The sequence below is a fragment of the Euphorbia lathyris genome, chromosome 5 (assembly GCF_963576675.1).
Source record: "Euphorbia lathyris chromosome 5, ddEupLath1.1, whole genome shotgun sequence".
Classification (NCBI taxonomy): Eukaryota; Viridiplantae; Streptophyta; class Magnoliopsida; order Malpighiales; family Euphorbiaceae; genus Euphorbia; species Euphorbia lathyris.
Genome location: NC_088914.1, coordinates 82,347,504 through 82,363,705, shown reverse-complemented (window position 1 = coordinate 82,363,705; position 16,202 = coordinate 82,347,504). Strand labels below are relative to the sequence as shown.

At 33.3% G+C, this 16,202-nt stretch overlaps 2 protein-coding genes across 2 annotated transcripts; one reads left to right on the top strand and one right to left on the bottom strand.

Annotated features, from left to right (window-relative positions):
* The first annotated feature begins 9,546 nt into the window (after positions 1 to 9,546).
* LOC136230208 (probable protein phosphatase 2C 80) lies at positions 9,547 to 12,803 on the top strand. The gene is made up of 5 exons (XM_066019194.1): positions 9,547 to 9,733; positions 9,863 to 10,421; positions 11,279 to 11,585; positions 12,071 to 12,220; positions 12,340 to 12,803. Exons 2-5 carry the CDS (start codon positions 9,943 to 9,945, stop codon positions 12,634 to 12,636), a joined length of 1,233 nt encoding a protein of 410 aa, XP_065875266.1. The 5' UTR covers positions 9,547 to 9,733; positions 9,863 to 9,942; the 3' UTR covers positions 12,637 to 12,803.
* Positions 12,804 to 14,324: 1,521 nt separating this feature from the next.
* Positions 14,325 to 15,603, bottom strand: LOC136229901 (vicilin-like seed storage protein At2g18540). The gene is made up of 3 exons (XM_066018767.1): positions 15,418 to 15,603; positions 14,947 to 15,333; positions 14,325 to 14,894 (listed from the first exon to the last, which is right to left on the bottom strand). Exons 1-3 carry the CDS (start codon positions 15,601 to 15,603, stop codon positions 14,325 to 14,327), a joined length of 1,143 nt encoding a protein of 380 aa, XP_065874839.1.
* Between the last annotated feature and the right edge of the window lie 599 nt (positions 15,604 to 16,202).

Here is a 16,202-nt window from a genome sequence, read left to right as displayed (position 1 = left end):
TGGGAAGTGTTACAATGTGAATAGATGTAAATAATTAATAGTTATAGTCAATGAGTGAAAAATTATTAGCTTTTCTTATTTAGCTTTTTCCTCTTGTTGTATAAATGCCTACAACAAATCACTAATATATACATAAAAACATTTTTCAGTCTCTCTATTGTTTTTACAAAAACAATAACCAAACATTTTGACGAGCTTTTAATATAATAGACATTCCATTACAAAACGAGTTAATTGCATCCATGGACTTCCATGTGCTAGAAAAGGAAGTGTCGGTTTAGTGGTGGAGCAACATTATGTACACCATGATATTTACGAGGAACGTGGGTTCTAGACACAAGGATGGAAAATAAGGATCCATTATTGATCATGCAATCCGACTGGATTTCAATAATAACAATCACTGGAATGGACACGTGAACGACACCTCAGAAAAAAAATCATGTGAATAAAATAAATAAATAAAATGTCATGTCAACAAATCCAACCCGACATGTTTATGTAAAAAAATTGTCTCAGATCTGTTCCATGTTTAACCTGGATCGGTTTAATCGGGTTGAGTTTATTGACATTGTCTTTTTTTTTTAAAAATTCACATGAAATATTTATCTACGAGTCGTGTACATGTCCTCAGGGCCGGCTCTAGGGGGAGGCCGCCTAGGGCCTCCGACTTACGGGGGCCTCCGATCTGAATTTTATTTAAATTTGATAATTATTAAAACATATATGGTTAAAAGGTATATAAATTTAAATATATAACAAAAGATACTGCTAGACTGAATGGTAAAGATATAGTGGAGATGTTTATAAGGGGTAGTGTTTGATTCCCTGAAATAGCATTTTTTTTCCACATTTTCTCTTATGTTATTGTATAAATTATTACTTTGTTATTGTAGTTATTTTTAAGTTTTTTATTTTTTAATAAATTACAAGATGAAATTCACTTATAAATTGTAATTTGGTGCAAAATGTTATGTAGACTCTGATTTATTTAAAATTTTAGTATTTGACTACTAATTTATTATTTGATCACATTTAGACCATAAACTATTAAAATTGATGAAATTTCACTCAATTTGGATGATTTCTTGAATCAACATTTATTGGTTAATTTTTTCTCTTATTTTTTTCTTTCTTTTGACAACACATGTACTGATTTTTTCTGAACTTTTTTTCATATTTGGAAACAATGTATAAACTATTATTTTGTTATTGTAGTCATTTTTAAATTTTTTATTTTTTTAATTACAAGACGAAATGCACTTATAAATTACAATTTGTAATTTGGTATAAAATGTTATTTAGACCCTGATTTATTTAAAATTTTAATATTTGGCCACTAATTTATCATTTGGTCACATTAGGACCATATACTATTCAAATTGATGAAATTCTACTTAATTTTGATGAAGTCTTGATAAATTTGTTTCATTATGATATGTGGTGATATTTTGACATATGGACTTGACATGCCGTACGTTTTTAAAGTTGATTTTACTCAAATAATTAATGAGATTAAAACAAGAAAACAAATATCTAAACTCAAGTCTAGTTATCAAAATATCATCATATGTCAATAATTCTATTAAGTTTCCATCCAAATTGGATTGAAATTTCACCAATTGGGATAGTTCAGTGGACAAATGATAAAATTTTGGATAGATCAAGCGTCAAACGACAAGATTCCTTGAATCAATCGATGTCCAAATAGTAATTTAAGCCTGTAATTCATAATAAATACACGACTCAACCAATTTTTAATCTTGAAGATAAATTCTTCTCAACTAAGATTAATTTCCAGAAATTAATATTTTGTCGTCTGCTTGCTTTCGCATGACTGGTGAGAAAAACTTGATTTTAAATATATAAAAGAAAACTCGATTTTACATGTACAAAAGCAAGAAGAATAATAATTTCTTAGCTTTATATTATTATTATATGACTTGAATTTTAGTTAATAATTTATTGATTTTACTGTTTAATATTTATTATTTCTAAAATAGTATTAGATTTAGATATGAATTTTTTTTGCACAATACGCCTAGGACCTCTAAAATGCTGGAGACGCCCTGCATGTCCTTTCCATTGATTATTATTATTATGAAAATCCAGTTTAAAAAAACTATACCAGAAATCAAATGCAAAAGATAAATGAGTGTAATGTTGAGAATGAAGTTTTATGGTATTGATTTTTTATTTACGATGTTTGGAGTATATATCATGAGTGCAATTAACCCTTATATAGAAAATCACATCATACCAAACGTTTTAATATATTAATGAGATAAAGCATACCAAACTTTTTAATATACTAGCTTTAATCTCATGCATTGCACGGCCACTTTTTTTTTTTAGTAAAAAATTTGCCTAAAAAATATTATCGGCTTAATATATTATTTGCTTTCTGATTATATAAAATATTCTTGTCTAAATTTTTAAAGTACTTCGATAGTCCCTTTAAATTATATAAAATATCTAGTTAGCCTTTAAATTTGTGGAAAATGTAATCATATTATCACTCATTTGTAAAAAAAAAAGTAAGTTAAATATAGAAAATGTATTACATATATCTTAAAAAAGTAGAACGATCAATGTCAGTGTACTGCGGTTCTAACATTAGAAAAATAAGTTTTACAGTTGAGCAAGTAAGAACTTCATTTTTAATCTATTTTGTGAATCATGTATAATATTTTAAGGCGTGCACAATAAATCTTTCATATGCAATTTACTTTTTTTGCAATCAAATGATTAATTAATTACATTTTACGTAAGTTTATGAAACGAATTGAATATTTTATATAAATTGATGGAGTTTGAAAGTTCAGGGCGAATCAATTTTTTTTGTTTGCACAAGTTCAGAACCATTTAAGTCAATATACTTATTCTTTTACTCTTGCCATCCAAATATCCATGCTTCCATTCTTTTATTTTTTATTTTTTTATTTTTTTCTTTTGATTTGGTCACCACCCTTTTATTTTATTTATAATAACATCTTTCATATGCTAACATTAATTAGTGACAAATAATAATAGTAAACAATAAATTATAATAATCTAATAAAACATACTTTTTTTAATTCAGGACCATATTATTTCTTACTTCATTGGTTTGTTTGCTCCTTCTACTGTTTCTAATTTTGATACTGTTGATGTTTTGAGTCATTTGGTCTCTGAGGAAATGAATTCTCTTCTTATCTCCCCTTTTTCAATTGAGGAATTTAAGTCTGTTGTTTTTCAGATGAATCCTGATAAGTCTCCGGGCCCGGATGGTTTGAGCCCGGGGTTTTTCCAGCATTTTTGGGATTCAATTGGTACTGATGTTTTTTCTGCTTGTACTGGGTGGTTGTGCAGAAATGAGTTTCCTGCAAATCTGAATGACACCATTATAGTTTTAATCCCCAAATTTGACAACCCGGACTCTATTAAGAATTATCGTCCTATCTCACTTTGTAATGTCTTGTATAAAATTGTTGCTAAAGTTCTTGCAAATAGGTTGAAAATTATTCTTCCGGAACTTGTTTCAGAGAATCAATCGGCTTTTGTGCCAAGTAGGTCCATTGTGGATAATATACAAATTGCATTTGAGTCCTTACATTTTATGCAAAGGTAGAATAGAGGAAAGATGGGTCATGTTGCTCTTAAAATTGACATTAGTAAAGCATACGATAGAGTTGATTGGGGCTTTTTGGAGGCTGTTTTGGTGAGGTTGGGATTCCATGATGTGTGGGTTAGGTGGATGAGATTATGTGTTACTACTGTTTCATATTCTGTGGCTGTGAATGGGAATCTTGTTGGAAATGTGACTCCGAGCAGAGGGTTGAGACAAGGTGATCCTTTATCACCTTATTTGTTTATATTGTGTGCTGAGGTGTTATCAAAGCTGATTAAGTTGGCTGAAGAGAATGGCAGATTACAAGGATGTGCTGTGTGTCCGAGGGCTCCACGAGTTTCTCATTTGTTTTTTGCAGATGATTCTTTCCTTTTCTTTAGGGCGACATTGGAGGATAGTCAGACGGTTGCTGATGTTCTTCACCAGTATGAGATGGTTTCTGGGCAAGCTATTAATTTCCAAAAATCGGGTATTTTCTTTAGTCCTAATACTAGGGCTGATCTCAAGTTTAATATCTGTTCAATTTTAAATGTTCATAATCCTCTTGATTCTGGTAGATATTTGGGACTTCCTTCAATGATTGGGAGGTCTAAAAAAGCAGTATTTGGCTTTCTTAAAGATCGCTTAAGAAAACGGGTTAACAGTTGGAGTGCGAAATTCTTGTCAACTGCTGGGAAAGAAGTTTTGCTCAAGTCAGTTGCACAGGCCCTTCCCACTTTCTGTATGAGTACGTTTCTTCTCCCTAAATCTTTATGTGATGATCTTCAAAAAATGATGAACTCTTATTGGTGGGGTTCGAAGAGTGATGGGCAAAAGAGGATTCATTGGTTTAATTGGTCCTATATGTGTAGGATTAAGGCGGAAGGGGGTCTTGGTTTTAGGGAGTTACGAGAGTTTATTTTGGCACTTTTAGGTAAGCAAGGATGGAAATTTATAGACAATCCAGATTTATTGGTTAGCAGGATTTTTAAAGCGAAGTATTTTCCTCATGTTGCTTTCCTTTCCGCCAAACTTGGAAATAATCCTAGTTATGTTTGGCGGAGTATGTGGGCGTATATTGATGGTTTGGCAAAGGGTATTAGGTGGAGAGTGAGTGATGGTAAAAGTATTTTGATGTGGCAGGATCCCTGGATTAATCGTGAGGCTCCTTTACAGGTGACGTCTACTGTTTTGGCAGGTACAGAAAATTTTAAGGTGGCTGATCTGATTGTGGAGGAGTCTAGGATTTGGGATAGAGGAAAATTAAATTTGTTGTTAAATGGGCAAGATGTTAATGATGTGGTAAATATGGTTCTTCCTTTTCAACCTTTAGCTGACAAAATTATTTGCATTATACAAGGAATGCAGTTTATTCATCTAAATCCGGATATAGATTGTTAGAAAGTAATCATTTTTCTTCTGTTCCTATTCAAGGGTGGAAATAGTTATGGGCTCTCTCTCTCCCTCCAAAGGTAAAATCTTTTTTATGGCGTCTTTGCTCATTGTGTATTCCAACTCGTATGAGGTTGAGTGGTAGAAGAATTAGGATTCCGATTACATGTTGTGTGGCTACTGTTCTTTGGACTATTTGGCAACAAAGGAATAATATGCTATGGAATTCGTGTCTTATGGAGGCGTCCTTTGCGGTGGAACAATCAAGAAGATGGATTGATGAATGGAGGCGGAACCAGATTAGATTTTTTGATGTGAAGAGAGGGCGGGTTCGACATCAGGTAAAATGGCAAAAGCCTTTAGCTGGGCTTACTAAATGCAATATAGATGGTGCTATTTTTCAGGATCAAGGCTGTCACGGGATTGGGGCTGTGTTGCGAAGTTATACGAGAGATTTTCTCGGTTGTATCAGTTCTTGCAGGGAAGGAGTTTTTTCTGCTGCTGTGGTCGAGGCGTTAGCGCTTAGACGGGCTATTGATTGGATTTTTTCGCGTGGGCTGGTGGATGTTCAGATTGAAACTGACGCCAAGCTAGTTGCGGATGGTTTTAACTCTTCTCTTGTGGATTATTCTGAGCTTGGGATGATTATTAATGAATGTAAAGAGAGGTTGAGAGTTAGACAGGATATTAGAGTGTCGTTTATTTCTCGGAATGCGAATGTGGTTGCCCATGTAATTGCAAGGCAATCTATTTCCAATGCTTCTGAGTTTGTTAGTTTTCAAGTGCCTAGTTAGTTAAAGAGTGCTGTTTGTAAAGACAATTCATTCATTGATTAATTGATATTTTTTCATTCAAAAAAATAAAGGTTTTATTGTATGTGAAAATAGAATTAGAACCGGACAAAAATAATACTATTAACTTTTTGATAAATGAAAATAGAAATAGGGTGAAAACAAAATTATACTCAGGTTTTCCTATATGAATTTATTTTCTATAATTTTTTAATTTATTTGCGATATTCCAAAATTCTATTGAATTGATACCTCAGCCAATTCTCTACAATTTTCTCTATAATTTTGACCCTGCAGCCAAATCACTCATGGACCAAATGTTTCTTTTCTTCATCCTTACTAGATAGATTAATGAGATAAGGTCCAAACTAATTTACGAAATGGTATAACTTTATCTCTATCAAATTTACCTTTATTTAATAAAAAATTCTAATAAATTAGTTTATCAGTTATTTAACTGTCATATCAGACATTCCAAATAAATTAATCATTTCGTGTATTTTAACATGTTGGTTGTAACTATACTAGTAACACAGTAAATATTTTAGACCATTTTCACAGTTCTTTTTGCGATTAACTTATATGTGGTAGATTTAGTAGTTGATATTTTGGTATGACTTTTTTATAACTGTATTAATAATATAATAAATATTTTAGTCATAATTAATTTTTGGAAGGTCTAATGTACAACTAAATAATGCTCAAACAAGCCCGTTCAAATATTTCATTACGTAGGAGTAAAATTGATCTTGCTTGGAAATATCATGGCTAAATTTTGTATCAGTTTGTATATTAGGAGTAAATTTGTTCTTTCTAGAAAACGATAAGGGCAAATTTAGACTTTATCCCTATACTAATCCTTTTAGGATAAAATAACAAAAAACAAATGTGGTTTGCCTAATTTTAAAACACAGTCTCATGGTTTAAAAACTTACGAACAATGGTTCGTGGTTTGTTATTAAAAGATATGTGAATCAATATTTTGATCAAATAATATTTATATTTTTATTAATTTACATTTTGTACATGAGATAATTTATAAATTCAATATTTTTAATTACTTCAAATCCTTCGATATTTAAATTTACAAACTGCACAAACTATAAATTCATATTTATAAATTTTTAAGCTCGAATTAATAAAAAAATTCAAACCTTAATAACATTATCAAACTTCTTCTTCTTCACAAAAAAAAAAAAAAGAAAACAAAACATTATCAAACATTGGTGGTTTTCACCTGGTTAGTCACCATTAGATTTAGGATGAGCGAATCCAAACCTTATGATGATTTTAATCTCCACCACATGATTTTAATAAACTTAAATCTAATGGTAATTGACCAAATTCACTACTGACCAGGTGAAAATTACTGTATCAAACGTACCTTAAATTAAGTACACGAGTATATTCCCCGGACCTTAGCCAAAAATTGATAGAAGAGGAGGGATAGGTGGCCCTTGATGAAGTCCAACAGACGAGAGCTACAAAGAAAATTTGTGGCCATATTTATTACATATATTTATATTTCGGACCAAATTTGCAACACTCATTCCTTTTCCTTAAATTGGGGACCAAAAATGTTTTTATAATTAATGTAAATAATTTATTTTTATAATTAATTCAAAATTTTGTCAGCTACTCTTTAAACGGAAAATTTTAGATACTCCCGGAATAATACTCATGACCAATATATTCAGGACACATTTATTTATATTTTTTCTTTTTACAGTGGTATTTAAAATGATTTTAATAGTCGGGAGTATTACTGATGGAGTACTGTAAAATTTCTCCTCTTTAAACAGATCTTCTTCCAATTAAAAATTGTTGCTATATTAGATTTTGAATTCACGGTTTTTAGTTTAAGCGATTTGATGTTGTTAACCACTCAAATCAACCTTAATTGGTAATGTAAATAATTTATCAGTCCGTAAATTTATATATATTAGCAGGTCCATCTAAATTGGCAAAATTTTCATTTTTCTAAATTTGGCCTATAACGAACTCAAAAAGAAAATTTTCAAGAATTAAAGTTGTTTAATATCATATTTATTGTGAAACCACATTTTTTATTTTTTAAAATCAGGAGTTTCCTATTTCTAAATGTTAGCTTTCTCTCTGAACATTACTATGAAAAATTAACTCACGCTAAGCATATACATCTTCAATCTTAAATAACATATTTTTAGAAGAAATATAATAGCTTCCTTAAAAAAAAAAAAAAGTACATCTCGACATAAGTAATTAAAAAAATACAATCCAGAAGTACATCAGAAAAACTTGAATCTGAATCTTCAATATCATAAATCGTGATTTAGCAATATTAGACTGTACTTGAAACTCTTTTTGGTACAACAGCGAGAAGCACACTCCACCCAGAGTCGACTTTATAGTCTTTTTCCTCCAGGAATGACTTTATGATTTTTCAATAAGCAAAATCTATGTGATGATAGATAAAATTATTTTGTCTTTCCATAAAGGAATTACGATACCACACATATAGGGAAATATACTACAACCATCCATAAAGGCAGAAATAACAAAAAATTACAAATAAAGAAGAAACTTTAAATCTGCCATAGTAGAGCAATAAAACAAAACAAATAATGTGTTTATCTCCCGGCTAAAAGCCGAAATAAAACCCCAAAACCTAAAGTATAAATTTAGCATATGGTTATTGTAGAAGAGCAGATTTAGTCTACCACGTACAAAACCAATCTTAAATCTAATATTTACCAAGTTGTGCAATTTCAATGCCCATTCACGAAAGATTAGTTTTCTTTTTCATATTTTGACCTCATCCAACCTCAACTATTCTGACCACCTAATATTACCACGTGTGTGTTTTGTTAATGAAAAAAATTTGACTTTTTTTAATGGGTCTTGAAATTGCACCATACATTAAACATTGTACTTAAAATGATATTGTTTTGCACGTAGAGACCACTCTAATAACATAAGGCTAAATTTATACCTAGGGATGGCAACATGTGCGGATTTCACGGGTAACAAATACTATTCGATCATGACAGGACTATCCGAACCTTGTATAAAAAGATTTGAAATGAGAATGAGATTTAAAAAAAGAGATATATGTGACTACTATATGATGAGGATGAGAATACTCATAGAGTACTATCCGTTAATACTATGACCTTGTTTGGTAAAAAGCTTTTTGGGGTAAAATTAGAGGTTTGGACTAGTCAAAACCTCTAATTTTAGATCCAAAAAACTAATTTTGAAAAAGTTAGTTTTATGAGCTTTTTCCATTAGGTTATTGCTCTATTTTTTTCGAATGACATTTTTACCCCCCAACTACCCTTTATCCTTAATTAATGACTTTATCATGTCCTTATTTGTTATTTTTCATAAATAGCTATTAATAATTATCTAAATTTTACCAAACAAATTTACACAATCATCAGCCAACCAAAAAGTAATCGGCCAATAGTTAATGTAATAAGCTAACAGTCATTGACAATTTTTTATATTTTTTTATAGAAATGATGAGTTTTAATATTAAATATTTCATAATTTGTGCTTTTTTTTTTATTAAATTGTGTATTACTCCTATATTATTTAGAAATTTAAATCTTTAATGTTTATTTATTAAATTTGTGGAATATAAATTTATTTATAAAATTTATGGATGTCCTGTTTAATTTAAATATATAACAAATAAATAATTTGAAATATAAAAAAATAGGGTTACGGAAATTACACGCGGGTACCGACTTTTCAAAGTAGAACAAAATATTTTTGGCGTCTCATTCTCACACTGTTCTTGAAGAGTAAGAAAGGGAGAGGAGAGAGAGAGATTTGGAGAGAGAAGAAGCTCCGGAGATAACCCAACCCCAACCCCAACCCGGTAGACCCATCTTCGGAGCTTCCATTTGAACCAAACTCTCACATCTCAATCCTTTTTCCCTCCATCAATTTTTCCTCTCTCTTCATAACCCAAAAGGTGCGTCTTTTCTTCAATATCTCTTTTCCATTTTTAGTTCCTTTCCTTATTTAGCGTTATCCATTGAATTTTCAATTTCTTTCTTTCTGCTGTTTTTGAGCAATTTTGGATTCCAAATACCCATTTCAGGTTCCTGATGAGAATTCTCCTTTTATTCGAAGGATTAATTGAAGAAGCGGCGCTATTTGGTTTTAGTTTTAGGAGATAAGATGCCATCTGGTTTCTTTGTGAAGCTCAATTTAGGATTTAGGACAGCGTTAATTACTAGGAATTCATCTTCTTCGTTGTTTAATCCCAGTAATTTCTCAGTTAGGCGTTCTCTTGGTGGCTATTCTATGGCTGCCTCTGGTTCTAAACCTGTTCTTAACGATATTCATGTGGATGATATTATTACTACTTGTGGGAATGGATTGGACTTCTCCAAACCTAGCGGTGCGTTTTTCGCCGATGGAAGTAGAGCTAATTGTTTGAAATCGAGCGTGAGAATGATTAATGGGGAATTGCCCAAAAGTCGGTTGGTTTGTGGGTACTCAAGAAAGGTCGGATTTTTGAATAATTTTGGGTCTAGGCCATTGTTGAAAAACTTCAACACCTTGTCTTCTCTTCAATTTGGGGCCGCTCGTGATATGTCGTTTGATGGGAATTCTAAGGAGGAACAGCCAGTAAATTCCACTCTGGTATCTGGCCAGTAAGTGCTCTTATCTTCTGTTCGTTGAAGTTATCTACTACTTTATGATTTATATTGTTGCCTTTGCAATTTGTTTGAAGTTGGAACAAACCCTGTTATTCTGGTTTTATGATAATACGCATATTGAAGTTAGAGAGTTTCACCCTTCTTTGAGAAGTATGTTAATGAAACTAGGTTTTAACGAACAAATTGTATGTAGTTACTTGGTGGGATAAGGTCCAAATTTGCTCCTATCATTTTGGGGAAGTGTAGATTTACATGTAACATACAAAATGGTGAAAATTTACCTCCATATGTTTTTAAGCAAGATCAATTACTCATGCCCAACATGAATTCAGAATGCCCTGTTTTGACTGCCACATCTGACATTCCAAACAAGCCATTTTGGTAGATTGTTAACACATTAAACAATTTAGACACTTCTGTAATTGTTTTATGATTAACTTATATATAGCAGATTTAGTTGTTGACATTTGACAGGTTATTTGCAACTATGTTAGTAACACATTAAACATTTTAGACATAATTGATGTTTGGAAGTTCGATGTGACCATTAAATAATGGTTAAAGCAGCATTTTCCGTTACATAGAAGTAAAATTTTCCTTCAATTTACCATTTCGTACATTAGGGTAATTCTGCACTCTCAAAAAATGATAGATGCAAATTTGGATCTTATTCCTATTATTTATGTTCAAACAAATCCTGTATTGCTGGCTTTATGATAGTATGCATATTCAAATTAGAGAGTGTCACCTTTCTTTGAGAACTATGCTAATGAAACTAGGCTTTAACTAACAAAATGTTTGTAGTTACTTAGTTGCTCAGTGTTAATTTGGAGAATTGCTCTTGGTGACAGAACATTGAAGTTGATATCAGGATCTTGTTACTTGCCACATCCTGATAAGGAGGCCACGGGTGGGGAAGATGCGCACTTTATATGTGAAGAGCAACAAGCCATTGGTGTGGCAGATGGAGTAGGGGGTTGGGCAGATGTTGGAATCAACGCCGGAGATTATGCTCGTGAACTTATGTCCAATTCAGTAAGTGCAATTGAAGAGGAGCCCAGGGGATCAATTGATCCATTCAGAGTGCTGGAGAAGGCACATTCAAGCACAAAAGCTCCGGGTTCATCAACAGCCTGTATAATTGCACTTACAAATGAGGTCAGCTCTCTTCTCTTTACGGGTGTAGGTTTCTTATTGTCATATCTATTTGTTTTTTCCATTGGATATCTGGATGGTTATTCTTAGTACCATTGAGGTCTCTTATAATACGAATCTTCATCCGTTCCAATAAGGTTATTCTTCAGATTCGCTGTGTACTCGTTGTTATTTGAGGAATGTAGGGTTCTAACTCTAATGAACAAAAAGCATAATGAAGTGTTATTCCCATGTCTTTTACTTTTCTAGGATAAGATGTTGTTGAGTCCGGATTAACATAAGAAATCGATAGTTTATTATTTGCCACTACTCGCTAGTCAAGACTTCGAATTTGTTCAAGTTTAAGGATGTGAGCAATGTCTCAGGGTCACCCATTACTATGAATTTCTCAAAGCTCCCGTTTTCAGCTCTCCTGTATTTCTTCAAATATGACGGAACAATAGAACTTTATGGTTTGAAACCACATTTCATCTGTATTATTTTTTCAGGGAATAAATGCTATTAATCTAGGAGACAGTGGGTTTATGGTGGTTCGAGATGGGCACACCGTATTCCAATCCCCTGTGCAGCAGCACGGTTTCAATTTTACATACCAACTTGAGAGCGGAGGCAGTGGCGATTTACCCAGCTCCGGACAGGTCAGTTTTTCCCTCCACAAGGAATTGCTTTGGCTGGATGAGCAAATAATATGAAAATTTGAAGAAAAGCCTGTTGGTTGCTTTATTTTAATCATCCTTTTGGAACCAAATGGTTTCAGGTTTTCACATTTCCTGTTTCTTCCGGTGATATAATTATCGCTGGCACCGACGGATTATTCGACAACTTGTATAACAACGAGGTCACTGCCATTGTTGTTCATGCTGCAAGAGCTGGTTTAGCGCCTCAATCAACAGCCCAGAAGATTGCAGCTTTGGCACGTCAACGAGCACTTGACAAGAACCGGCAGACACCTTTTTCATCTGCTGCTCAAGAAGCTGGGTTCCGATACTATGGCGGTAAACTTGACGATATAACTGTTGTCGTGTCATGCATAAGGAGCTCTAACACGGTGTGAATTATGTCGTCTGGTATGTTGCTGCGCCAATTAGTTGTACTTTGATGCATTCTTTTGCCTTGTAGGTTAGTAGAAGGTACTGTCTCTCTCTTTGTCAATAAACCTAGTTGAGCAAAATACTCATTAATGTCTTCCCTTACTTTAATGAAGTTTTGCATTTTTGATAACTATGTTTCATTGATGAACCTGTCCTTCGCTCAGTTGAAAATTATTGTTTTACTTGATGGAATGGCCTTTTGATATGGTATTGCTAAGACTAGTTTTAAGCATAATTGATCACTTTTGATAATTAACCAGCATAAAATCCATCGATTGTCTGAGAGTTCCTGAAATTTTCTATACATAAATGCTTACAAATCAACAAGATAAAATGCTACTAACATATATCCTTGAATTTTACATTTCTTTAATATTGAAATCCAAATCTAACAAAAATTCGGTATTTGATCATAATTGTTTTGTAACATCAATAAAAGAAAGTCATTTGGACTTCATTGATTTAGACTTTAATATGACAGAATGTAAACCCTATAACTAACCTTATAATTCTTGAATCTAAGAGAACCCTATAACTAACCCCATAATTCCCTATAATTCTTGATCTAAAAACTAAATAGAAATTAGAGATCATAATGTTAATAACCCTCTGATAATAGATGTATTTTACCACTGTAAACTAAGCGTGACTGGTGAAATATCAAATTGGTATGAAGTTCTAAAATGAAATTGATATGGAGATTGCTTTAGAGCTAAATTGAAGACCCAGATTGACTCTTTATATGATTATTATGACTAAATATGGTTGCCTATTTCAGAATATTAACTATACCTGATCAACAGGAATTTACCCATCTCAAGGTTTTAGTTTTATTTTCTTTGCTTCATGTGGCCAATGTTTAGCTAGATATTAGGAATTTGTGACTCAGAAATAGGTATTGAAATTCATTAGCTTGAAGATATTTCTAACAGGAGATTTTATGAGATGATAACCCATTTTGATACTATCAAATAAGAGCTCACACAGACTTGCCAAGAAAAATAGATTCCAAAAACTTATCTTACAAAGACTTTGCACATGATGTCTGTGCAAAGATCAAAGAGCTTATTGACATGAAGGAATAAAAAGCTTAGAAAAAACAGGACATAACAGATGAGAAGCTTTTATTTTCATGTACATAGGATCTGTCTGAGGATCTCTTTCAGATGCACCCTTAGCTTAAGCCTTCCACAATCTTCTTGCAGCTATTCTTCTGCTTATCTCTTCTCTCATGCCTCCTACTCCATTTTCCTCTGCTTCTCCTTCACCTTCACTTTCTCTTTCCTTCTCCTTCTTTGCTGCTGCTTCCTTTTCCTTATGTCTTCTTCTCCTGGCCGCTTCTTGCTCTTTCCTTGCTCGTTTTTCTTGTTTTTCTCTTCTTCTCCGTTCCTCTTCTTGCCGTGTTTCTTCTTCCTCTCTTTCTTTCTCCCTTCTCTCAGCTTCTTCTTTTTCTCTTTCCTTCTCCTTCTTTGCTGCTTCTTCCTTTTCTTTTTGCTTCCTTCTCCTTTCTTCTTGTTCTCTCTTAGCCTCTTCTTGCTCTCTCATGGCCTCCTCTTCTTGTCTTTTTCGCTCCTCTTCTCGCTCCTTTTCTGCTTCCTCTTTTTCTCTCTCCCTTCTCTCCCTCTCTGCTTCTTCTTCCTCTTCTCTCTTCTTAGCAGCCTCCTCTTCCTCCCTCTTTCTCTCCTCTTCTTTCCCCTTCTTTTCTTCCTCCCTCTTCCTCTCTTCTTCTTCTTCTTCTTCTTTTCTCTTTCTCCCTCTTCCTCTCCTCTCCTCTCTCTCTAGCTTTCTCTTCCTCCCATTCTTTTACCATTTTCAATTCCTCTTCCTCAGCACAAGAAGTGCAATCCAATATGATTGCTTCCTCCTGAGGAGTCAAGAGAGCATCAATGGTAGTGTTAGTCACATTAAAAGACAAAGCCAAAATGTCTCTACTCAAAGTCTGAAGAACAGAGCTTTTCCCAGCTAAAAATTGAGGGTAATTCCTCCTTGTTGATGTGCTAAATCCCATAAACACAAATGTATCATTGTTGAATGACATTTGAGCCATTGGATGAAATCTTGGTACTGTAAAAACATCTCCTTCTTTAACTCTAAACCTCATGTTCTTGCATTCTGTCTCATTTGCATTGCTTCCACAAACCACCTTTATCATCCCTTCCCCTTGTACAACTATTGCTATCTCTGTAGCCAATGGATTCCAATGTGGCCCCATCATTGATCCCTGCAAATCAAAACCCACCTGTTAAAAATGATCTAATGTTAATTCTTTTTACCTTAGTCAAATTGACCATGAAAATGCCAATATTAGTGTGTCTGAGAGATTTCAAGTCCTTTCTATCCACAGTAACACTCCAGCCATTACAGTTCTCAAAATCAGGATTAGCTTCAAGAATGTTGAATGTCTTGCTTTTCTTTTTGCCATTACTGAAATCATAAAAAGGGGAATCAGTGTTTCCAATCACAGCTTTTACAATTCTTGCTTCAATTTCTTTGAATATTGATTTCTTCTTCTCCTCCTCAGGCATTGCATGCACTATAGCTTCTGGTCTGCTTGCATTTACCATTTCTTCTACCACATCATCTCCAGCATTAAATGCTGATTTCAGTAGTTTCCTGTCAAATCCAAGCACCAGATCACTTATGCTTGAATATGCTCCCACCTGCAAAATTTTGCCCTTAAACTAGTCAAATCTGTATTTTGCATTTTATCCCTAATGAATGAGAGTAAGAACAGAAATTAGTACATAGATGTCTTCATCTGTATTTGAATAGATAGAATAAATCCTGAGATTTTGCCTCTCAGTCTCTAAATTACTCTGCACAAAGAAAACAGAACCTGCATATAACCTATAAACATCTCCTCTTTTAATCTCCATTCTCCTCATTTCTTTTCCATCATCTGACCAGCTCAGCTTTCCACTCCCGGTCATAAATTAAGGGTAAATTTCATTAATGGTGTACAACCTTTGCTCTGTTTCACACTTTGGTGTACAACCTCCATTTTGTCACACTAATATGTACGACCTTATAGGTGACCTCCTACTTTGGTGTACAGCAGGTAAAAATGACCGGTCAACGCATGGTCAACGCGCCACCTTATCATTTTTTATTGAAATCATCACTAAAAGTGGGACCCACAATTATTAAAAAAAATTAATTTTTACCTTTCTCTTTTTTACCCTTCATCTTCATCCTCATCCTCATCCCTCTATTTCTTTCTCTTTTCAAATTTCTTTCTCTCTCTAACCCCTCCCTCTCTAACTCATCTCTCTTTTTATATAGACCCCTCAATCAATTTGCAGCTTACTTTTTTTTTTTAAATTATTATTATACAAGTTTTCATTGTTGTTATTATCTAAATTTCCTATGCCTGATGTCACGGCCCGCCTAAAGTCATTCGTGGGAAGGCCCGAGCCAAATGCCCAAAGGGCTAAGAGAAAGGAGCCAGGGGCAAAACGGTCATTTTCCTGTTCATCGGGACCATGCAGGACATGCCGGTGGACATCGGGCCAATTGTATGTGCAATCGT

Coding starts and splice junctions, on each gene's coding strand:
- LOC136230208 (XM_066019194.1), top strand. CDS start 9,943: ATGCCATCTGGTTTCTTTGTGAAGCTCAATTTAGGATTTAGGACAGCG. Junction 11,586..12,070: donor TAATTGCACTTACAAATGAG/GTCAGCTCTCTT, acceptor TTATTTTTTCAG/GGAATAAATGCTATTAATCT. Junction 12,221..12,339: donor ATTTACCCAGCTCCGGACAG/GTCAGTTTTTCC, acceptor AAATGGTTTCAG/GTTTTCACATTTCCTGTTTC.
- LOC136229901 (XM_066018767.1), bottom strand. CDS start 15,603: ATGACCGGGAGTGGAAAGCTGAGCTGGTCAGATGATGGAAAAGAAATG. Junction 15,334..15,417: donor ATACAGATGAAGACATCTAT/GTACTAATTTCT, acceptor AAAATTTTGCAG/GTGGGAGCATATTCAAGCAT. Junction 14,895..14,946: donor TCATGGTCAATTTGACTAAG/GTAAAAAGAATT, acceptor TTTGATTTGCAG/GGATCAATGATGGGGCCACA.